The sequence below is a fragment of the Orycteropus afer genome, unplaced genomic scaffold (assembly GCF_000298275.1).
Source record: "Orycteropus afer afer isolate SDZICR_OR568_19922 unplaced genomic scaffold, OryAfe1.0 scaffold00363, whole genome shotgun sequence".
Taxonomy (NCBI): Eukaryota; Metazoa; Chordata; class Mammalia; order Tubulidentata; family Orycteropodidae; genus Orycteropus; species Orycteropus afer.
Window position 1 is genome coordinate 197,114 of NW_006921950.1, and position 24,224 is coordinate 221,337.

At 36.9% G+C, this 24,224-nt stretch overlaps 1 protein-coding gene across 1 annotated transcript in view; it reads right to left on the bottom strand.

Annotated features, from left to right (window-relative positions):
• XRN1 (5'-3' exoribonuclease 1) overlaps positions 1-24,224 on the bottom strand; it is a 181,961-nt gene that overhangs the window by 116,508 nt on the left and 41,229 nt on the right. The window contains exons 16-20 of the mRNA XM_042782538.1: positions 22,876-22,995; positions 10,877-11,046; positions 9,182-9,302; positions 8,992-9,090; positions 5,026-5,129 (exon numbers count right to left, since the gene is read on the bottom strand). Of these exons, the coding sequence (XP_042638472.1) occupies positions 5,026-5,129; positions 8,992-9,090; positions 9,182-9,302; positions 10,877-11,046; positions 22,876-22,995 (614 nt within the window). The remainder of the gene's footprint in view (positions 1-5,025; positions 5,130-8,991; positions 9,091-9,181; positions 9,303-10,876; positions 11,047-22,875; positions 22,996-24,224) is intronic.

Genomic DNA, 24,224 nt, shown 5'->3' on the forward strand with positions numbered 1-24,224 from the left:
CCATCAACTGAGGAATGGATAACCAAAGTATGGTACATACACACAATGGAATACTATGCAACCCTAAAGAATAATGTAGAATCTGTAAAACACCGCATAACGTGGATGAACTTAGAGGATATTATGCTGAGTGAAATAAGTCAATCACAAAAGGACAAATATTGTATTAGTCCATTATTGTAAAAATCAAGGAATGGTTTATATATGCAAGGAAATTTTCTTTGTTAGTTACCAGGGGTGGGAGGGGTGGGAAGAGAACACTGTTAGATAGATAGAGATAAGTATTGATTTGGGTGAAGAGAAGAGCAATGTCCCAAATGTAAGTGATCAACATAGTGGCACTGTGGAAGAGGAAGACATAGAGAGGTTCATGGGAGGTACAGACAACAAAGATGAACCCTTTTGCACATATAGTACTGCACTATCAGTGAAGGCAAACATGGGTATACAGGTGGATAGATGGGTAGGCAGGCTGAACTATTAGGTATGTCTATGCAGCAGGGAGTGTACCCAAGACTATGTATAGGGTTGGCACACAATGGTCTACAAGTGTATTTGTAGGTTGTGTAAGAATTCCCAGGGGTATAGTAGAGCTGACAAGGGACAAGATTGTAGCCACTTTTTGGTCACAGCCAGCTATCCAGAGGGACTGAGTAGTTAAACCTGTGGGCTCGGGACCACAGTCACAGAGGACATCAAGCTCAACTGGCATAATATACTAACAAAACATTGTTCTACCTACTACTTTGGCGAGTAGGACTGGGATCTTATAAGCTTGCAAGCAATCACCTAGATGCTACGATGGGTCTGTCCTTGTCCAGAGCAAATAAGAATGAACAAAACCAAAGGTTCATGGAAACAATTATTCCTCGTGACCAGTACACCATGCGATCCTCCACCCATATGACTATGAGATCAGAAGAACTAGATGGTGCCCAGCTACTACTGTCAACCACTTGGAAGAGGATCTGTGTAGGAGATCCTGCATAGAGAAGGAGAACAATGTGGAACACAACTCAAATCATTTGGAAAAAAAAGGGGGGACCAGGCTTGCTGATCTGATAGAGCCTTGTGGAACCACTGAGACTATGGTTTCTAGCTGCCCTTCAGGTCTGGAATTGAACCCATGCCTGTGGCTTCCAGACAAGCAAAAGACAGGCATATGAGCTAAACATTTACCTGAGGTAGATACATGCCTTGGAGAGAACAATCATGGGAGAAAGAGGGGCTGCTTATGCAAAGGGAGAAAGCTCAGGGGGTTGGAGTACATGAAGGGATGGACACAGGGAAGAGCTAACTACCAGGAGGAAGTGGGAGGGGAGCTGTTGAATTGGGGTAAATTATAGTCAATGTCATGAGACAATGTGTTTGTGAACTGTTGTAGAGAAAGTGAATTTGCTCCATAAACTTTCACCCAAATCACAATTAAAAAACAAAACAAAACAAAAAACAACCTGGCCTGGACTCTTAAAAAAATACAGGGAATTAATTTCAGCAAGGTCCGAGGATATAAAACCAACATAGAAAAAGCCACTGTATTTGTACATACTAGCAAAGAACACAGAAAAACTGAAATTAAAAGCACAATACCATTTAAAATTTCTTCAAAAAACTTACATACATTCCCCAGGTCACAAAAGTCTAACTTATAGACAACTCCACTTGTCCGTTAATGTAACGTAGATTTACCCTCACTTTGAAAAGATTAAGATGCTATGTTGGTGTAGTGCCTGAGGCATTTAACAGCTAACCATAATCTTGGCAGTTCAAACCCACCAGCCACTCCACAGAAGGTAGACTGGGCAATCTATCTCTGTAAAGATTTACAGCCTCAGAAACCTAATGGATGTCACTTGAGTCGGAATTGACTTGATAACACTGACTTTGGTTTGGTTTGGTTTTGAAAGAATTGAACCAACTCCTAAACATAACAAATGCTTCATCACAATCACCTTCACTTGCTGCATGTGCAGCTTTTAAATCACTGAAAAGCCTTCGAGTCTTATCTTGCAGTAATGTAAGGCTCAATAAGAACCATGTGCTCCTGTTCCGATTCATCTACAAATTCCATTTAAAGATATAGTGAGGAATGGATCTCATTCATATCCCAGGAACTGCTTGTACTAGGTGTAAATCTAATAAAATATATACAGGATCTGTACTCTGAAAAGAAAACTGATGAACAAAATCAAAGATCTAAATAAATGGACATATATACTAAGTTCATGGATTAAAAGACTGAACACAATAAAGTTGTCACTTCTCCCCAGATTTTATCTATTGGTTTAATGCAATTGGTATAAAAATTCCACCAAGATTTTTTTTATAGATAAAGAATATCTTACTCTAAAATGTATATGCAAAAGCAAAAGATTTATAATACCTAAAACTATGAAGTAGAAAAATAAAATTGGAGGGATTACTTTACCCAAAATTAAGACTTAACTAACTACTCTGCAGAAGAAAGACCAGGCAATCTACTTCCATGAAGATTTACTGCCTTGGAAACCCAAAGGGGGTCGCTATGAGTCAGAATCAACTCCATGGCAGTGAGTTTGGTTTTATACAGCTATATAGTAATCAAGACGAGTAGTATAAGCATTAAAAAAGGCATAAAGATCAATAGAACAGAATAGAGAACCTAGGAAACAGATTCACACAATATGCACAACTGATTTCTGACAAAAGGAAAACATAATCCAATGGAGGAAGGACAGTCTTTTCAACAAATGATGCTAAAGCAACTGAATGCTCATAGGCAATAAAATCCAAAAAAGAAACCTTGTTCTAAACCATGTACTGTGTACAAATATTAATTCAAAATGGATCATGAACTTAAATATGAAAGGTACAACTATACAACTTGTTGAAGAAAATCTTCTGGATGGCTAGGTGAAGAATTCTTAGACATGACAGGAAAAGCAATGATGAACAAAAGAAAAAACTGATAAAGGGATAAATTCATTAAAAAGGCAGGGAACCAAATTTTAAGGTTTAAAAGAGTCCTCAAGATTTCATACAAAAACCCAGATCTTTCATAAAGGAAAAAATCTTACTGGCATTGCCTTCTCATCAGTATTTTATAGCAGAACACAACTGAGATATGTTTGCAGAGCTCTGAGAACAAAGGATTGGGCCTCTAAGATTTTAAACCTATGAATTATGCTTTGAACATGTAGTAACTCAGAAAACAAAGCATGTTCACATTTTCTCTGAAAAGAAAAAACATACAAGTACTTCAGAAAGTCCTAGCCATTTGAATAATAAAAAAAAAAGAACAAGAAATTGGGCAGTCAAGCTTTCTATGAAATAAAGGTAAGAAATGACAATAACTTGTTTAAACAATCATGGTAAAATGACTGGAAACTTGAATACAGTGTTAAGAACTTATTCTTAAAATAGAAGATAGGCTTTCTTAAAAAAGAATGTATTATTTAAACAAGCCCAGGGAGAAGTATGGTAAAGAAGTAAGGTTGTATATGCTAAATAATAACAACCACTTGAAGAAAAGACTTAGGATACAGAGCTGCCAAGCTGTTAAAATTTGGAAAAGAAGGAAAAAATAACATATACATCTAAAACATCTCAACGAATACTCAGAAGAAAACATAGGCGTATGGCTCTGAGATCTGGTCTTAAATATGACAATAAAAGTTCTAGCAAGAGATAACAAAATAAGTATTCTGGGCTTCATAAAAATTTAAAACTTCTGTTCAACAAAGAACTTTAGCTGTACAGAGAAGTTAGACAACCTATAATTTTTGGACTCCAGGTATCAGATAAGAGTTTGATATTCATAATATATAAAGAACTAATAAAACTTAACAACAGAGAGACAACTCAATCAAAAACAGGCAAAGGATTCGAACAGATATTTTACCAAAGATGATACACAAACAGCCAATAAGCACATGAAAAGATGCTCAACATCACTAGCCATTAGGGATATCAAATCAGAACCACAGTGAGATATCATTTCACTCCCACTAAGATGGTTAAGATTTTTCTTTTTTTTTTTTTTTTTAAGAAAAACAACAGGCACTGGTGAGGACGTGGAGAAATTGGAATCCTTATCCATTGCTTGTGGGAATGGTACAGCCACTGTGGAAAACAATTTGGGAGCTACTCAAAAAGTTAAACATACAACTACCATGGTTGTTGTGTGGGCTATTCTGATTCACAGCAACCCCATGTAACAAAGTAGAACTGCCCCACAAGGTTTCCTAGGCTGTAATTTTTATGGGAACAGATTCTCAGGCTTTTTCTTCTGAGGAGTTGGTGGATACTATTCCATTCCCAGGTATACACTTAAAGAGACTTGAAAGCAGGTATGCAAACAGACACATGAACACCAATGTTCATTGCAGCATTACTCACAATAGCCAAAAAGTGGAAACAACATGAATGGCCATCAGCAGATGAATGGATAAAGACAATGTGGTACATACATATAAGATAATATTAGTACTCAGCCATAAAAAGAAACAAAGTACTGAGACATACTATAACGTAGATGAACCTTGAAAACACTGTATGCTGCAGCATGAAGTAAATCAACCACAAAAGGACAAATATTATATGATCTCACCTATGGGAGGTATCTAGAATAAGCAAATGTATAGAGACCAAAGTTTATTAGTGGTTTCCAAAAGTAAGGAGTGAGGGGAAAAAGGGCAGTCACTGATTACGAAGCAGTGAGTTACTATGTATGGTGACAGAAAATTTGGCAATGGCTGTTGGTGAAGGTTGCACAACATGATTAATGTCACTGATATCGCTAAATTGCACATGTAGAAAATCTTGAAACAGTGACTTGTCTTATGTATATTTTTAAAACAATAAAAATATTTCAAGGGATGTATAATAAATTATCAATAGTTGTTGAACGCTGGTGTGATGAGAGCTTTTATTTTCATTAGAGAGTACACATTTTTTATAACAATTATATCAGTGAAAAAATGAATCAATAAAAGCCATTAAGTAGGACAGCATACATAAGTTAAAATACTGTAAATGAAATCTTACTTAGTTTCTCCATCTGATACAGCTACAACTCTAGCTTCTTCAAGGTGAGGCCAATTAACAAAGACAGACTTTCCAAGCACTGATGAAGCTACATTTTCTACACTCTTAAAACAAAAACAGAAAAATTCATTCATGTTGCAGATTCAAGAGAAAATTCTGGAAAGGCAAAATTAAACAATTAAAAACTGACTGAAATGCTTATAACTGTGGTATTTTATGTCTATAAAAACCTTATCTTAATAATTAGAACAAATAAAATATCATGAGTTTAAAATTTAAAGTTAGGAAGAAAACTGCTCACTCTCAGCAGTTATTCCCAAGAATACATGCTCTTCTCAAGTTTAATCCAACTAACTTACTCCATCCACTCAAATTCAATTGGTTTTCTTAATTTTTCTTTATTGCTAAGTCTTTTGCCTTCCAATACATTTGCAAAAAATCCATTCTTTTACCATTTACATTTCTTTCCCAACTTCTCAGTTGTTTTTGTGTATCTGCCTTTCACTTCACGCTTTAATTTAGTACAGACCTATGAAAAGCACTTATGATACGAAGAGATATTCAATAAATTTTAGATTTTATTATTATTGTTATTATCACTTCTACTACTATTTCTTTTTTATTACATTCCAAAGTTACCTTCTCCTCTGGCAATGTCTTCTTGTTAGAGAGGCACCTTGATCAACTTAAGATATTAATATTACTATAACCAACATCAGGACACCAGGAACTCTCCCTGTTTCTTACTTTCTAGACAACATTGGAAGTAAAGTACGGCCACTGATATTAATTCTTGAATGAAATTATTTGGTTAGAGAAGCAAGTTTTAGTAAAATGAAACAGAATATCACTGACCTACAGTATATTACTCTCCATATAAACAGCTTAATATATTGGTTTTTAGAAAAATGTTCAGCAAGAAACCTAAATGCTTACTTCTGCCATTATGTGAATCTGAGTAAGTTTCTTTTAAATTTTAAATTGTAAAGCTGAATTGGATTAGTGGATTTACACAATGCCCAGTTGTAAAATTCATTGATTGCACTAATTAGGCACGTGATTATTTTGCTTGGAAACTGAGAAAAGTGAAAAGATTAGCAGAAATGCTCAGGAAAAGTGGGAAATCATTATTTAATATCAAACAGGTATTTTAAAATTTAAGAATTCTCCTCTCATTTCAGTTTGTGGCTAATGTAATGAAAAAGAACATCAGACTTAAAGTCAAAAGATATGGTCTACCTCTTTGAGTGCAGAATTTTAAACAAATCATTAAATCCCACCAAGTCTCAGTTTTCTCTTATGAGAACAATAAAATCTATTTCACATGCTAATTTCAAGATAAAATAATATACACAAAAGCTTTTTGTAAACTATAAAATGCTTTACAAATATTCAGTATGAAATATCTTAAGTGAAAATTGTAGTTTTAAACAGAATTTGCATTTTTTGATTCAATTTATACAGATAGGTTAGACAATAGCTCTGCATAGAAACTAAAGTTTAAATACAAATTTTCATTCACCTTTTTTTTCTGTTTATTATCCTTGATCATTGTAGTTCTTTAACAATTACTAATGACTCTTTTTAGACTTTTTTAGGTTAGTTTTCATTTTGTTATTTAGACATTTCTTAATGTTAATAAACAAATCAATAGTAAGACTATAAATAAAACAAGTTTCAACATTAGATCTAAGCTTCTCCATTTATTCTTTTCCGTATTATACATCTATTTCTAATTTGAATCTCTCAATCTTTCATTTTGGTTTTTGCAGAAAAAACTGTCCCCCTTTCTTAGATGACTCATTTCACTTAAGCTCTAGAGGAACTCCTTTATTACCCCACATGGGATCATGTGATCACAGAAATCCCTGTCCTCTCCAGTGCTTTTGAGACTTCCTTTCTCCATGAGCTCTACTTCCCTTTTTCTATACAGATTTTGTTGTTGTTGTTATGTGACGTCAAGTTGGACCCGACACATAATGACCCCTCCTTGGGTTTCTGAGGCAGTATCACTACAAAAGTAGATTGCCCAACCTTCCTTCCGAGGAGTGGCTGGTGGGTTTGAACTGCCAGACTTCTGGTTAGCAGTCAAGTGCCTTAGGCACTACACTACCGATTTTATTTGACCCAATTGCCTCTTCTCTACCTATAGTTATGTTTCTAGCATTCTTTTCAATTATAAACTTCTTGACCAAGGTTCCATACCTGCTACCTATACATTGTAGCTACCTAGTCCCAGCTTAGTCCTTAGGAATTAATCTTCTTCCCCCACATATCTAGTGGAATGGAATTTTCAAAGGCCAAAAATGATGCCCTAAAGGACAAATTCATAAACCATGTTTTAGTTTTTATTCTTCTTGAACCATGTGCAGCCTAGAGCCCCTGTTTCATGCTTCTGTTGTATTACTTTAGCTTGTGGATGATTACTTCTTACTTCTCTGATCACTATGTCTTTATACAGGATCCTTTTCCATTCTTTGTAAGTGTGAGCTATTCTTCATGTTGAGACTGTGAATCCTCAGTGTTCCTTTTCTTTAGGGAAATGAACCCCAAGGTCTCAGCTATCACCTCCCTGCTAATGACTCTTAAATTCCTCTTTTCCCTCAAGCTTTAACCATAGCTATTCAACTTTCTATAAGTTGCCTTTCTCAACTGAGGTTCTTTCTTCGAGTAGACCAACAGAACACACAAAAATGATTTGATTATTTTCTCAATTCTCCCAAGGATGGTAAAAACTATTACTGTTCTAGATGGATAGAAAATAAATTAATTCATTACATATAACAGATGGTTTAAGGCATTATTAGGGCTTAAATCTCCTATGGAACCCTGGCTGAGAAAGGCTGGTAGGGCAACTCAGTTGAATGTCTCACTATTATCTTAAAATTCCATCATTATTTATCAGTAATCCCACAGACTCTTCCATTTGATTTTTCTATTCCAGTGATTTTTCCATTCCAGTTATTTTTCAGTGAATTGACCTGGATTTTTCAGAGTCATGTTTAGGATTTTTCTTCTTGTTTTATCATCTATTTTTGAATAAATAATGAAACTTGTCAATTTTTATTTTCTAGTCTTACTCATCTAGCAGCTCTATCACCATATTCACAGTTTATGTTCTCATTACCTAAAACATCAACAACCACAACCACTGAAACTGGCAGGCTTTTCCATTTCCTTTTGTGCAACTTAATCTTACATTGCCACTAAATTAATTTTTATGAAAATAATTGATTTCAAGATAACAGTCATAAAAAAAAAAAGTCCAAACTCCTCAGCCTTGTATTCAAGTCCTCCATAATCTGGCCTCAATCTGTTTTCTCAACCTTATTGTCCACTATTTCCCAACAGAAGTCCTCTGCTTCAGTCAGGTTTATCTACTCCTTCTCCTGAAACACATCACATTTATTCTAAAAAAAGAAAAAGCATTAAAAATATTTCAGACATAGAAAAAAGGTAAAAACAATAAGATAATGCATCACATTTATTTTTTTATAATTCCCAGTTCCTGCTATTCCTTTTAAAAATATTTCAGATATACAAAAAAAAAGGTCAAAAGAAGAAGATAATGTATCATATTTATTTTTACAATTCCAAGTTCCTGTTATTCCTTTTAAGAAGAATGCTTTCCCCACCTCTCCTTTACTCTTCTTGGTCCAAACCTATTTTTAGCACCCAGTTCAAGTCTTTTCTCATCTACAAGTGTGTCCTTAGTCTTTAGTTTACACAGCTCATGTCCTTTACAAAATTTCCAGAGCATTATTTTTGCTCATTTTTTCACAATTACATATGTTCTGAGCTGTTAATCTAATTTGTGCAAATTTTTTTTTTTTTTTTTGCTTTATCCCTATTTAGACTGTGAATTTCTGGCATTAAAATGTGTAATACCACTCAGTAAACACCACAACATCTACAATAGCGGTATGCACAGTAAGCACCTAATAAATGAATAAATAAAATACTTACACGCTCGTCTGACTCTGCATTCAGTAAGATTTCCAACATCATGTTTTCTCCACGACTGCTTTGCTGGAATACTTGTACACCACTTTTCTTCAAAAAAAACTTTAAAAGAATTCAGAAATTTTAATTCTTTCTCAATAATCACTTCACGTTCAAGAGACTGAAAAAAATTCTGAACTAAGTAACCACTAACTTTGTGTTTGATGTGTTTCAGAGTAGGAAATCCACAGAAATATAATGCCTTCTGGTCAACCCTGGTTATTTTGTTCTTGCTTATGTCTACACGCCAGGCATCTAAAGATATCATTTTGTACCTAGAAAATAAATCAAGATAATTAAATTAAACTCATACATTACAACCAATAACAGTTTTCAGCTTGCCCTTGAATATTTTGCAAGAGTTATCCCTGCTTTTAAAGAAAGGAATGATAATTTTTCCTTTGAGACAAAAATATACAGAGGATCCAGCTTCTTTGTTGTTACTGTCCAGATACAACCATGCCTGTAGGCTACTGATTATAGGTTTCTACCACTAATTTAAAAGAAAAAAATATACAGTTGACCCTTGAACAACATAGGTTTGAACTGTGTGGGTCCACTCATACATGGATTTTTTTTCAATCTGGAAGAAGGATTCTGATTATTCAAGACTGTTTTCGACTTTTTTACAAAATGGACCTTTCTGATGTGGGCACTGAAACTAATACAAATGGTAGAAGAAGGATTGGTACCATATAAAAAAATTTTTAGAGAAATGAGAAAGCAAAAAGGTCACACGGAAATTACGACGTATTTCCATAAAGTTACACCGAGTTTGCCTGCCTCTCCCACCTTCTCCATCTCTTCCACTTCTGGCAACCCTGAGACCAACCACTCCTCTTCCTCCTCAGCATACTCAATGTAAAGATGATAAGGATTAAAAACTAAGATGATCTACTTCCACTTAATGAATAGCAAATAATCATCATGCCATACAGTCAATGAACTTATCTACTGTGTTTGTGTTAGTGTCTTCATGTGAAAATCTAATAAGTATATGGCAAGAACTATGTTAATGGACTGTTTATGGTATCCATAAGGCTTTCAGTCAACAGTAGGCTATTAGTAGTTAAGTATTTGGAGAGTAAAAGTTACTAAATGTGGATTTTTGACTGAGCGGGAATTGGTGCCCCTAATACCCACACTGTTGAAGGGTCAACTGTATACAATTAATTTTCAAAATGAAATAAAGTATAAAGCATAATATACATCTCCATATCCTCTGTGTTCCAGGACCCAGAATGCAATACAAACTTTTTATAATCCCTTTTTCATCTTTGTTTTAACCAAAGGAAATATCACAAGTGATAGAGGTGTACTTTATCTGCAACTCTATTACTATCTGGGTAGACTATAGAGAGGATGAAAGAAGAAAAAAACAAGGGAGAAATCTTCATGAGAAAAAAAAACTGGGTTTGAGACATGAAAACTGAGGAGCTCTTTTGTATTTTCTTTTTAGTTGGGTTGGGATATAAAAGGCAAAGTCAAAAAGTGTCAAATAATGCTGTGAGTAAAGACATTGGAAATAAAAACAATAAAAATTCACACATCCTCTTGAAGGACAAAAGGAACAGAGATATACAATTGGGAGGAAAATACCAACTTTAATAGAAGAGGGAAAGAGAGAATCTGACCCAAGCAGTGAAGTATAAAAACAAGGAGAAATAGAGATGCTATTATCCTTGGCAAGTCAGATGTGACTTATTATTGTCAACCGACTAAAACTACAGCAAACTATTTGTTAATTCTCCAAATAGATATCCCAAAGCTTTTTATTTTTTATTTTTTATTTTTCACTTTCTCTATTGGCCTCTTCCATGGTTATTGAAAAACTGTTAAATAAAATTACCTTGTGCAACATCGTTGTATGGCAGGGAATTTTTCCGGCCATGGAGAAGGGTAGACGAACTCTGTGTCTTTATCATACCAGCACATTAGGCACTCACTATGTTGGTTTCTTTTCCTCTCTTCTTTTTTGAGGGAGTGGTTACATGACTCCATAGCTTCTAACAATCGTTTCTGAATATAAAAATCGAAGAGAGGAGGTAAAAGTATAAAAATACTGTAATCTCAACATACATTATAAATCTTTTCCCTCAATATCTGTACATTCCATTTTATTATATCTGATAAAACTGATGTACGTCAAAGGGCCATAAAACATTGCTCCAATCATAAATTCTTCTGAAGCTATTGCTCAAAAAGCAGCCACTAAAATGTGGATAGAAATAGCATCAGAGAATCAAATTTTAAATGTAAATTTATATAATTATCATAAATGATCATAATTCATACAGCATTAATATCTTACTTTACAAATTCTGCAATTCTATAGAGATGTTCACCTTTTCAAATCAACTCATACATTTAATATCATTCCAATCAGAACCTCCATGGTTTAAAATCTTTTTTTAAAAAGGAAAAAATAATGTTAGTGTTCATATGGAGAAATGAATGTGTGAGCAGCAAACAATTAATTGGGGACTTGTTTTACCAGATAGTATCACTTTTCATAAAGTTACTATAGTCCAAACACTTTAATACTGGCACTAGAAGAGACCCATAGAGACTCAAACAGATTAAAATCTGAGCCAACAACTGTATTTGAGATATCATATTTAAATAATGGGGAAAAAGCATATAAACTTCCCAACTTTACACTGTAACAAAAACAAGTATCAGATAATAAAAGTATTAAGAGAAAATCTAGGAGAGGATTTATAATTCGGGCGTTGTTAGGTGCTGTTGACGCAGCTCCAACTCACAGTGACCCTACATACAACAGAAGAAAAGACAACCTGCTCCCGCGCCATCCTTACAATCCTTGCTATGTGTGAGCCCATCACTGCAGCCACTGTATCAATCCCCTTCATTGAAGGACTTCCCCCGTTTTTGCTGACCCTCCACTTTAAAACCAAACCAAACCCACTGCTGTCGACTCAGCGATCCCTCCTTGGATTTCCAAGGCAGTATCTCTATGGAGGTACATTGCCCAGTCTTCCATCTGAGGAGTGGCTGGTGGGTTTGAACCACCAGCCTTCTGGTTAGCAGTCAAATGCCTTAGGCACTATGCCACCAGAGCTCCCACCCTCTACTTTACCAAGTACTACATCCTTCTCCAGGGAAGGTCCCTCTGACAACATGACCAAATTTAGAGTTATAATCTCTTAATTGGGAGAGCTCTGGTAGCATAGTGGCTAAGACACTTATCTGCTAACCAGACGGCTGGCGGTTCAAACCCACCAGCCACTCCTCGGAAGGAAGGTTGGGCAATCCTACTTCCGTAGTGATACTGCCTCGGAAACCCAAGGAGGGGTCGCTATGAGTCGGGGCCGACTCGACTGCACATAACAACAACAACAACAAATCTCTTAATTAAGCAAGACAGAAAGAACCCAATCACCTTAAGAGAAAATACATTTTTAACTAAAAGGAGATTTATATGATGGAAAGTGGCTGAAACAAATGTTACAGTAGGGAAGAATAACCCTAATATTCAAAAAGCTGCTACAAATCAGAAGATAAAAAGAAAAATGGGGGAGATGATATAAACAGGCAATTTAAAAAGACAAAATGCACATAAAAATATACTCAAAACAAACAAACAAACAAAAACCCACTACCATCAAGTTGATTCTGACTCACAGTGACTCTATAGAAAGAGCAGAACTGTCATATGGGGTTTCCAAGGCTGTAGATCTTTACAGAAGCAGACAGTTTCATCTTTTTCCCACGGAGCGGCTGGTAAGTTCCAACCGCCAATCTTTTGGTTAGCAGCCCAATGCTTTAACCACAGTGCTACTAGAGCTCCTCTATTCAAATTAGGGGTTAGGAAAATATATATTTGAATAATAATAAAATGGCATTCTTCATTATCAATACATCGGCCAAACTTACATAGAACAAAAAAGAAGCAGCAGAGACATTCGCACTCAAACACTGCTTGTGTGAATGAGACCAAATATTTTGAAAAATAATTTGGTAATATTCATTAAACTAAAAATATACATTCCTGTTGACCTAGCAATTCTACTTTAGAGAATCTATAAAAATAAAAGCTCTGTGGTAGTTGTGTGTCAACTTGGCTGGGCCTGGTTTTGAGTGCCTGGGCAGCTGGATATAGTTATGCCCCATGGTGAGACTGGTCATCAACTCCACGGTGGAATCTACTGGAGCAGCTGAGTAGCTGCCTTAGGATCATGGTCTGCTTCCAGTATATAAGGAGAAGGATGGAGCTTGGATCCTACATATAGCTGATTTATCATTCAGCAGCCTGCCATGGTTGCCTGCCTATCTCGGGTCTGTTTCTGAACTTGAAATAGTAACCTGCCGTGTTGTTTGATAATGTTAGGACTGTGTCATTGTACTCGTCAGCCTTGGGTTTGTCAGCTTCAGCAACCAGCAGCTGCCTTAATCAAGAGAAGTCTCCAGGTTCAGTGGGCTAGGAGCAAGAGGCAGAGCTGAAGCCCATGGCTGAAGGGGCTTCATTTAACCCCTAGAGCTGGCACTTTCAGACTTCTAGCCTCCTAAACTATAAGAGAATAAATCCCTGTTTGTTCAAGCCATCCCATTTGTGGGATTTTCTGTTAGAACTGCACTAGAAGACCAAAACAAGCTCCAATACATAAGAATGCATAAACAAACACAAAGAATGCATGTACATAATTATACAAGCAATTTGATCATCACACTGTATACAGTGTCAAAAAAACATTAGTAGCTTGAATATCATTCAGAGTAATGGTTGAATAAATAATGGTATATTCAAATTATAAAATATTATGCTGCTATTAAATAATGAATTAGATTTCTATTTACTGACCTGGAAGGTTGTCCGTGATATTTTATTATTAGGCAAGAAAAAGATGTAGAAAATATATGTATGACCATTTGAAAAAAAAAAAAAATTCTACAAGTATATGTTAATTCTATGAGTTCTAGTGGTGCACTGCCTAAAGCATTTGACTGCTAACCAGAAGGCTGGAAGTTCAAACCTACCAGCCACTCTGCGGAAGGAAGATGGGGCAATCTACTTCCATAAAGATTTACCACCTCGAAAGCCAATGGGGGTCGACTCAATGGCAGTTGTTTTTTTAATGAGTATAAGCTATCTTTTTTTTCTTACACCCACACCTCTGAAGAGATTCTTTTATCACTTAAAATTTTTTTTTTCTATGCTGTTGTTGTTATGTGCCATTGAGTCAGACCCGGACTCATAGCAACCCCTCCTTGGGTTTCTGAGGCTGTATCACTACAGAAATAGATTGCCCAACCTTCCTTCCGAGGAGTGGCTGGTGGCTCTGAACTGCCAGCCTTCTGGTTAGCAGTCAAGTGCCTTAGGCACTACGCTATATGTTATCTCCACCACTCATTTGTCAGTTTGTTGTAATGTGGTGGCTTGCGTATTATTGTAAGGCTGGAGGCTATACCACCGGTATTTCAAGTATCAGCAGAATCACCCATGGTGGACAGGTTTCAGCGGAGCTTCCAGAGTAAGACAGACTTTGAAGAAGGAAGGGGACATCTACTTCCCAAAAATTAGCCAGTGAAAACCTTACAAATAACAGTGAAACACTCTCTGATATATTACTGTAAAGGACTAGGTAGTGTTTCATTCTGTTGTACACAGGGTTGCTATAAGTCAGCGCCAACTCGATGGCATGTAATAACAACAACATATGTTATCTATATTTCTATGATTATGGCAGGATGTACAGAGGCTGTGAATATTAACAAACACAGAAAAAAGAGAGTAACTAAAGCAAAACAAATAAGCAAAGGCCCAGGAGAGCAAATATAAAATATTTACAAACATACACATAAGAACCACTCTGCCCTAACATACACACCACAGCTTGGATCATTTGTGTTAAAGAAAAAAGAAATCAATTCTTTAATTTCACAACAAATACCATAAAATTCCAAGGAAGAGAGAGCATGTGTAAATGTATGTGTATAAGTAGGAAAAAAGTACATATAAATATGCTAAAGAATATTTATATGCTAATATAAATATGCTAATATGCATTCTGCCTTTAGCCTGACAAAGAGGAGACAGCCAACCAATATCTTTCCACATCTTTCCCTTGACTACATATCCCATTGAGGAATGTTGCTAGTGACAACACATTATACTGGCTAAGTAGTGATAGCTCTCCTACACCTTTTTTTTTTCTTTTTAAATAATATAAAATTCACAAGAAGTTGCAAAAATACTACAGAGGATTCCCATATACCTTTCACCCAGCTTTTCCCAATGATAACATCTTACATGTAACCATAGTTTATTATCAAAACCAGGAAACTGATATTGGTACAACATTATTAACTAAACCACAGACTTACTTGGATGTCACCAGTTTTCATACGTGATTTTTTTTCTTTTTGGTAAAAGGTGCTATAGAACTGTATCATACATGCAGATTAATGTAATCACCACTAAAATTGTTATACAGAACTGTTAACCCCAAACAAAACCCATTACTGAGTCAATTCTGACTTACAGAGACCCTATAAAACAGTACAGAACTGCCACAGAACTTTTACATCACCATAAATTCCCTCATGCTATCCTTTTATAGTCATAACCTATCCCTGATCCTCAATCCTTACCTACCACTGATCTGTTTTATATCACAATAATTTTGTCATTTTGAGTTTTATGTAAAAGGAATCACAGAGTACATATCCTTTTCAGACTATTTTCATACAAGTGAACTTTTTTCCTCCAAGTTGTTTATCAATAGCTCACTCCTTTTTATTGCTGAGCAGCATTCCATTGCATGCTATAGTTTGTTTATCCATCTACCTGTTGGACAGATAGATTTTTTACAGTTTGGGGTAATTGCAAATAAAGCTGCTCTGAACATTTGGGTACAGGTTTATGTGTAAACACAAGTTTTCATTTCTCTAGAATAAACTCCAAGAGGGTGACTGCCGAATTGTACAATAAATATACATTCAACTTCATAAGGAACTGCCAAACTGTCTTCCAGATGGTCTCTTGAACATTTAGTCCAATAATTCTCTATGTCACTTTCAACGTATTTACAGAAGTGGTAAAGAGTAAGACAGGGGCAAAATCTTGAAAAGACTGTGGAATAGACGATATGGTACAATAATCTCCTAATTCTGAGATACCACTGATACTGTAAGGTATCATAACAGCCTTTAAGAAATAAAATTAAATTGAATTTACATAACTATCTGACAATATTTACTTATTTCCTATTCTGTAATACCACATTCAGTGTTTGACTCTAAGCCAGATCCATGTAAGGGGAGGGAGAGACCATAGCCAAGGCAGGAAGCGGGAGGAAGCCAGGACCGACAGCTAGAAAAGGTAGGTGGAAGGCCAGGAAGTGGGCAGAGGGGTTTGGAACAGTTAACAGAGACAAACTTGTCTGTCAGTTTGTCCTACTGTGGTGGCTTGTGTGTTGCTGTGAGGCTGGAGGCTGTACCACTGCCAGCAGAGTTGCCTATGGTGGGCAGGTTTCAGCAGAGCTTCCAGACTAAGACAGACTTGGAAGAAAAAGAGGCTACCCACTTCTCAAAGAATTAGCCAATGAAAACCTTATGAATAGCAGAGAAACAGTGTCTGATACGTTACTGGACAACTTTATGAACAGCCCTGAAACACTGTCTGATACAGTGCCAGAAGATGAGCCCCTCAGGTCGGAAGGCACTCAAAACATGAATGGAAAAGAGCTGCCTCATCAGAGTAGAAACAACTTAATGATATGGATAAAATAAAGCTTTCAGGACCTCCATTTGCTGACATGGCATGACTCAAAGTGAGGAGAAAACAGCTGCAAATGTCCATTAATAATCGGAACATGAAATGTATGAAGTATGAATCTAGGAAGATTGGAAGCTGTCAAAAATGAAATGGCATGCATAAAGATTAATATCCTAGGCATCAGTGAGCTGAAATGGATCAGTTTTGACCATTTTGAATCAGATAAGCATATGATCTACTATGCTGGGAAGGACAAATTGAAGAGGAATGGCATGGCATTCATCACCACAAAGAATGTTTCAAGATCTATCCTGAAGTACAATGCTGTCAGTGAGAGGATGATATCCATACATCTATAAGTAAAGCCAGTTAATACTATTATTCAAATTTACATACCAACCACCAAAGCTAAAGATGAGGAAAATGAAGATTTCTACCAACTTCTGCAGTCTGAAATTGACCAAACATGTAATCAAGGTGTGCTGATTATCACTGGTGATTGGAATGCACAAGTTGGAAACAAAGAAGAATCACGGGTAGTTGGAAAATTTGGCTTGGTGATAGAAATAATGCTGGAGATCGCATAACAGAATCTTGCCAAGACCAATGACTTATTAATTGCAAATACCTTTTTCAACAACTCAAACTGCAGCTATACACATGGACTTCACCACATGGAGTGCACAGCGATCAGACTGACTACATCTGTGGATGTAGTCAGGATGTACATCTGTGGAAAAGCTCAATATCTTCAGCCAAAACAAGGCCAGGAGCTGATTGTGGAACAACCCATCAACTGCTCATATGCAAGTTCAACTTGAAGACAATGAAAACATGTCCACAAGAGCCAAAATATGACCTTGAATATATCCATCCTGAATGCAGAGACCATCTAAAAAACAGGTTTGATGCACCGAACACCAGTGACCAAAAACCAGAGGAACTGTGGGATGACATCAAGAACATCATCTATGAAGAAAGCAAAAGATCATTAAAAAGACAGGAAAGGAGGAAAAGACCAAAATGGCTATCAGAAGAGACTCTGAAATTTGTTCTTCACCAGAGAGTAGCTAAAGCAAATGGAAGAAATGACAAGAGATGAAGAGATGAACAGAAGATTTCAAAGAGCACTCGAGAAGACAAAGTCAATTAGTATAATGAAATGTGCAAAGACCTGGAGTTAGAAAACCAAAAGGGAAGAACATGCTCGGCATTTCTCAAGCTGAAAGAACTGAAGAAAAAATTTAAGATTCGAGTTGCAATATTGAAAGATTCTAGGAGCAAAATATTGAATGATGCAGGAAACATCAAAAGAAGATGGAAGGAATACAAAGAGTCACCGTACCAAAAAGAATTTTTGATGTTCATCCACCTCAGGAGGTGGCATATGATCAAGAACCAATGGTATTGAAGGAAGAAGTTGAGGCTGCACTGAAAGAACTGGTGAAGAACAAGGCTCCAGAAATTGACGGAATACCCATTGAGATGTTTTAAAAAATGGATGCCATGCTGGACGCACTCAGTCAACTATGCCAAGAGATTTGGAAGACAGCTACATGGCCAGCTGACTGAAAGAGATCCATATCTGTACCCATTCCAAAGAAAGCTGATCCCACAGAATGTGGAAATTATTGAACAATATCATTATTATCACATGCAAGTTAAATCTTACTGAAGATAATTCAGAACAGTTGCAGTAGTTTATTGACAGAGAGCTTCCAGAAATGCAAGCTGGATTCAGAAGAGGACGGGGAACAAGGGATATCATTTCTGATGTCAGATGGATCTTAGCTGAAAGCAAAGAATACCAGAAAGATGTCTACTTATGTTTTGATGACTATGCAAAAGCATTTGATTGTCTGTGGATCATAACAAATTATGGATAGCATTGAGAAGAATAGGAATTCCAGAACACTTGATTGTACTCATGAGGAGCCTGTACATAGATTAGGATGCTGTCGTTCAAACAAAACAAGGGGACACTGCATGGTTTAAAAGCAGGGAGGGAGTGTGTCAGGATTGTATCTTTTCACCATACTGACTTGATGGCACATAACAACAACAACAATTCAATTTGTATGCTGAGTAAATAATCCATAAAGAAGAATGTGGCATCAGGATTGGAGGAAGACTCATTAACAACCTGTGATATGCAGATGACACGTTTTAGGTTGCTGAAAGTGAGGATGACTTGAAGCACTTACTGATGAAGATTGAAGACTACAGTCTGCAGTATGGATTACACCTCAATATAAAGAAAATAAAAATCTTCACAACTGGTTCCAATACACAGCTTCATGGTGGATGGAGAAAAGACAATAAGGACTTCATACTACTTGGTTGTACAATCACCAGCAATGGAAGCAGCAGTCAAGACGTCAGATGATGTACTGCATTGGGCAAATCTGCTGCAAAAGAACTCTTTCAAGTGATGAAGACCAAAGGTGTCTCCTTGAAGACTAGGGTGTGCCTAACCCAAGTCATGGTATTTTCGATTGCCTCTTATGCATGTGAGAGCTGGACAATGAATAAGGAAGCCTGAAGAAGAGTTGATGCTTTTGAGTTACAGTGTTGGAGAAGAATGCTAAGAGTACCATGGACTGCTAAAAGGAGTCTATCTTGGAAGAAGTGTAGCTGGAATGCTCCTTGGAAGTAAGAATGACCAGATTTCATCTGACCTATCTTGGTCATTGTGGCAGTTAAGGTTGTTTTCAACCTGACTGGTTGAGTGGCTTGGTAGCTGGTAGTAGTTATTCCCCATGATGAGACTGGCAATCAACTCCATAGTGGAATCTGCCATGAGCAGCTGATTAGCTGCTTTAGGGATGTGGTCTGCTTCTTGTATATAAGGAGAAGCTTTGGGACTGGTCTCTTGCCTTGTGGCACACTTGAACTCTGCACGTAGGTGTGTTGTTGTTCAGCAGGCTGCCATACTCTGCCAATGTTGGGACTTTCAATGGACTTGAATTAATGGCGTGTTGTATTGTTTGGTAACATTGGGACCGTGCCTTTTCACTTTTCACTTGTCGACTTTGAGTTTGTTGGCCTAGCAGTCAGTTGTTGTCTAAGTAAAGAAAAGCCTCCAGCTTCAGTGGGCTGGGAGCAGGAGGCAGATCTGAAGCCCAAGGTTGAGAGGCTTTCACCCAGCCCCTAGAGCATGGCACTTTGAATTTGGACTTGAAGCCTCCAAAACCATAGAGAATAAACTCCTGTTTGTTAAGGCCATCCCATTTGTGGTATATTCTTGTCAGAGCGGCACTAGGAATGGCTCAGAAGGAACCATTCCCTGGAGAAGGATATCTATCATGCTTGGTAAGGTGGAGGGTCAATGAAGAAGGGGAAGGCTTTCAACAAGATTGATAGACACAGTCGCTGCAGCGATGGGCTCAGGTATAACAAGGATCTTGAGACTGGCACAGGACTGGGCAGTGTTTTGTTCTGCTGTGCACAGGGTCGCTATGAATGGGAGATGACATGACACCTAACAACAATGGAGCTCTGGTAGTGTTGTGCCTAAGGCACTTGACTGCTAACCAGAAGGCTGGTGGTTCAAACCCACCAGCCACTCCTCGAAAGAAAGGTTGGGCAACCTACTTCCGTAGTGATACTGCTTCGGAAGCCCAAGGAGGGGTCGCTATGAGTCGGGTCCGACTCGACGGCACATAACAACACAACAATGGGCTTGTTGGATCAAATTCTATTTCTAATTCCAACTTTTTAAGAAATCGCTGTACTGCTTTCCACAGTGGTTGTATCATTTTACTGTCCCACCAACAGTGTATGAGCGTCCCAATCTCTCCACACATCCTCCCCAGCATTTGTTACTGTCTTGTTGAACTTTGCTATTAGTGCTGAGGGACTCATGGCTGTTTTTATTTTCATCTCTCTAATGGCTAATGAGGAGCCTGGTAGCATAGTGCCTAGGGCATTTGACTGCTAGCCAAAAGGCTGGCGGTTCAAACCCATCAGCCACTCCTTGGAAGGAAGATTGGGCAATCTACTTCTGTAGTGATACTGCCTCAGAAACCCAAGGAGGGGTCACTTTGAGTCGGACCCGACTCGATGGCAGTGAGTTTGGTTTTGGTTTAATGGCTAATGATCGTGAACATTTCTTCATGTGTCTGTTGGCTGCCTGAATATCCTCTTTGGTGAAGTGTCTATTCATGTCTTCTGCCCATTTTTAAATTGGATTGTTTTTCTCTTTACTGTTGAGGTGTTGGAGCTTTCTATAAATTTTAGAGATAAGTCCCTTGTCAGATATGTCATTGCCGAATATTTTTTCCCAATTTGCAGGTTCTCATTTTACTCTTTTGAAGAAGTCTTTTGAAGCGTACAAAAATTTAATTTTCAGAAGGTTCTATTCACCTAGTTTATCTTCTGCTGTTTGTGCATTTTGGGTTATGCCTGACAGTCTATTTATGTCATAAATTAGGACCCCTAAATTTGCCCCTAGTTTTTCCTTGAGGAATTTCATAGTTTTAGGTTCCACATTTATATCTCTGATCCATCTGGAGTTAGTTTTTGTGTATGGTGTGAGGTATGGATCTTGTTTAATTTTTCTGCACATGGATATCCAGTTTTGCCAGCACCACTTGCTAAAGAGACCATCTCCTCCCCAATTAATGGATTTCAGCTGTTTCTCAAAAATCAACTGACCAAAGGTTGATAGATCTATTTCTGGGTTCTCAATTCTGTTCCACTGGTCTATGTGTCTGTCGTTGTATCAATACCAGGCTGTTTTGACTACTGTGGCTGTACAGTAGGTTAAACGTATATAGTTGGAGCTCTGGTGGTATAGTGCCTACGGCACTTAACTGCTAACCAGAAGACTAGTGGTTCAAACCCACCAGCCACTCCTCAGGAGATTGGGCAATCTACTTCCATAGTGATATCTCCTCAGAAACCCAAGAAGGGGTCGCTATGAGCTCATATTCAACTTGATGGCAGTGAGTTAGAAAGAGTTTTTATTCTTTTCTTCCATAATTTAATGCACTTGGCACAATACATTAATGACACCAGTACAATAGAGAAATTGTTAAAATGGACATTCCTGATTCTATTTTTTATTTTATCGGGAAAATGTTCAGTCTTTTACTATTATTTAGAAGTGTTGTTAGCAATATGCTTTTAATAGATGTCCTTTGCCAGGTTAAATGAGCTTTGGTGGCACAGTGTTTAAAGTATTCAGCTGCTAACCATAAGGTCAGTGGTTCTAACCCACCAAGCTGCTCTGTAGGAGAAATATGAGGCAGTCTGCTTCCATTATGATTTATAGGAGCTCTGGTGGCCTAGTGCCTAAGGCAGCTGACTGCTAACCAGAAGACTGGCAGTTCAAACCCACGAGCCACGCCTCAGAAGAAAGACTGGGCAATCTATTTCCATAGTGAAACCACCTCAGAAACCCAAGGAGGGGTCGCTAGGGGCAGTTCTAATCTGTCCTACAGAGTGACCATGAGTTGGAACAGACTCGATGGCATGATTTGGTTTTTGGTAGTGGGTTGAATGGAAGCCCTCCCCCAAAAATGTTCAACTTGAGCCTGTAAACATGATCTTATTTGCAAAAAGGGTTTTTGCCACAGAACTGCTACTTCAGTTCTTGAGTATAATGTTTCACAAATTATCAATGAAGTTGTGTAAGTTTATATTGTTATTCAAGTTCTTTATATCCTTACCAATTTTCTGTATTCTTTCTTCTAACAATTCTTCAAAGAGAAGTATTGAAATTTTTAAGTATAATTGTGAATTTGTCTATTTTTTCTATCAATTCTGACAATTTTTGCTTCATGTATCTTGAATCTCTGTTATTAGGTACATATACATATAGGATTATTGTGTCTTTTTCAGGAACTTGACTCTCTCATCCTTAACTATCCCTCTTAATCTCTGGTTATACTTCTTGCCCTGAAATCTACTTTGTCTAGTTCAGTAAAGCCACTACAGCATTCACCTTTCTTATAAATTAGTCTTTCTACGTGTTTTGATGTACATAGTGAAGAAGTGAGTTGTCAAATATGAACAAAACCTAAGAGGTGATTAAAAGTCACTGCTCATTAAGTTATGCTAAATAATCTCTGATCAAGAACATATGTATAATTATTTCATGTACTGACCTCATCAATAAAAGGTATTAATACCACAGCTTCCCATTCCTGTTGTTTCCCATTTAGGTCAGTTTTAAAATCAGGTGGATAGTATTCTATAATTGGTGAGTCTTCACTGGTCATCAAATGCTGTGAAAATATAAAATAGCATAAAAAATATGTAAGAACCAATATCAATACAGCTTTTTGATAATGTATTTATAATATGAAACCAAACCAAATTCACTGCCGTTGAGTCAGATCCAACTCATAGCAACCTTTCCCTGGGTTTCTGAGGAAGTAGCTTGCCCAATCTTTCTTTTGAGGAGTGGTTCGTGGGTTTGAACCGCCAGCTTTCTGGTTAGCAGTCAAGTGCCTTAGGCATGATGCCACCAGAGCTCCCATTTATGTTACAATTTAAAACTTCTAAGAGAAGTAAACTTTTACCATGAGACTTCTAATTTAACTGCTACTCATCACTTTCCTACTCTGCTGACCTAGTAATGTGCAAAACATCCTTACTTTGAACTATAATTTTGCCATTTCTATTTTTTTCACTTTACTTAGCCAACCACCTAAATTCTATTTTATTATTCAGACTTCATTTCAGTTGACTACATAGGATTATAATAGTTCTCTTTTCTTAATCGTAAATTAAGAATTTACCTTCATGTTTCAACAAATGTGTTCTATTTAGCAATATAACAGCTGTCACTCAAGATATTTCGAAAAGAAAAAAAAAAATCTACAAATTCAACACACTCCAATAGGACACATTTTTATTAGTGATTTTATACCAGAGGTTGAGAAAGCATAAGAATGCCTTCTAGGATATTAATATGGAGGGTTATAAATTTTTTAAAAAAAGAAATAAAACAGCATATTTGCAAGGGCAATACTTAAAACATTTAATAACCTGTATGACACTGGCACTAAGGAATCAAAAGAGATGTGATTGAAAATACTTGCGTGATCATACTGGTGTAGAGTGGATGAATGTCAACCCTTAATATATCTAAAAGCAGGAAAAAAGCATCAAGGACATCTATTAAGAAAGGGAGGTCAGAGATCAAGTTCAGGAAGATGCAGAAGGAACTGATACTATTCAAGCAGCAAGTGGTGTTGTGTGTGTGTGTGTATTCTAATTTCTAGGACTGTTGTTGTAGACCATGGAATTAGAAGAACAGACTGATTCCCTAAAAAAAATTAAAACTAAAGTTAAGAATCAGTTTAAAAGATGGCGGACTAGGCAGAAGGATTGCACAGACCCTCTTCAACAAAGAAAAGGGAAACCAATTAACACAGATACAGAAGATAATCTTGGACCCCTGAGCCTTGAAGGAAAGGATGCAGATTTGGACTAAACCCCAACTAGCAGA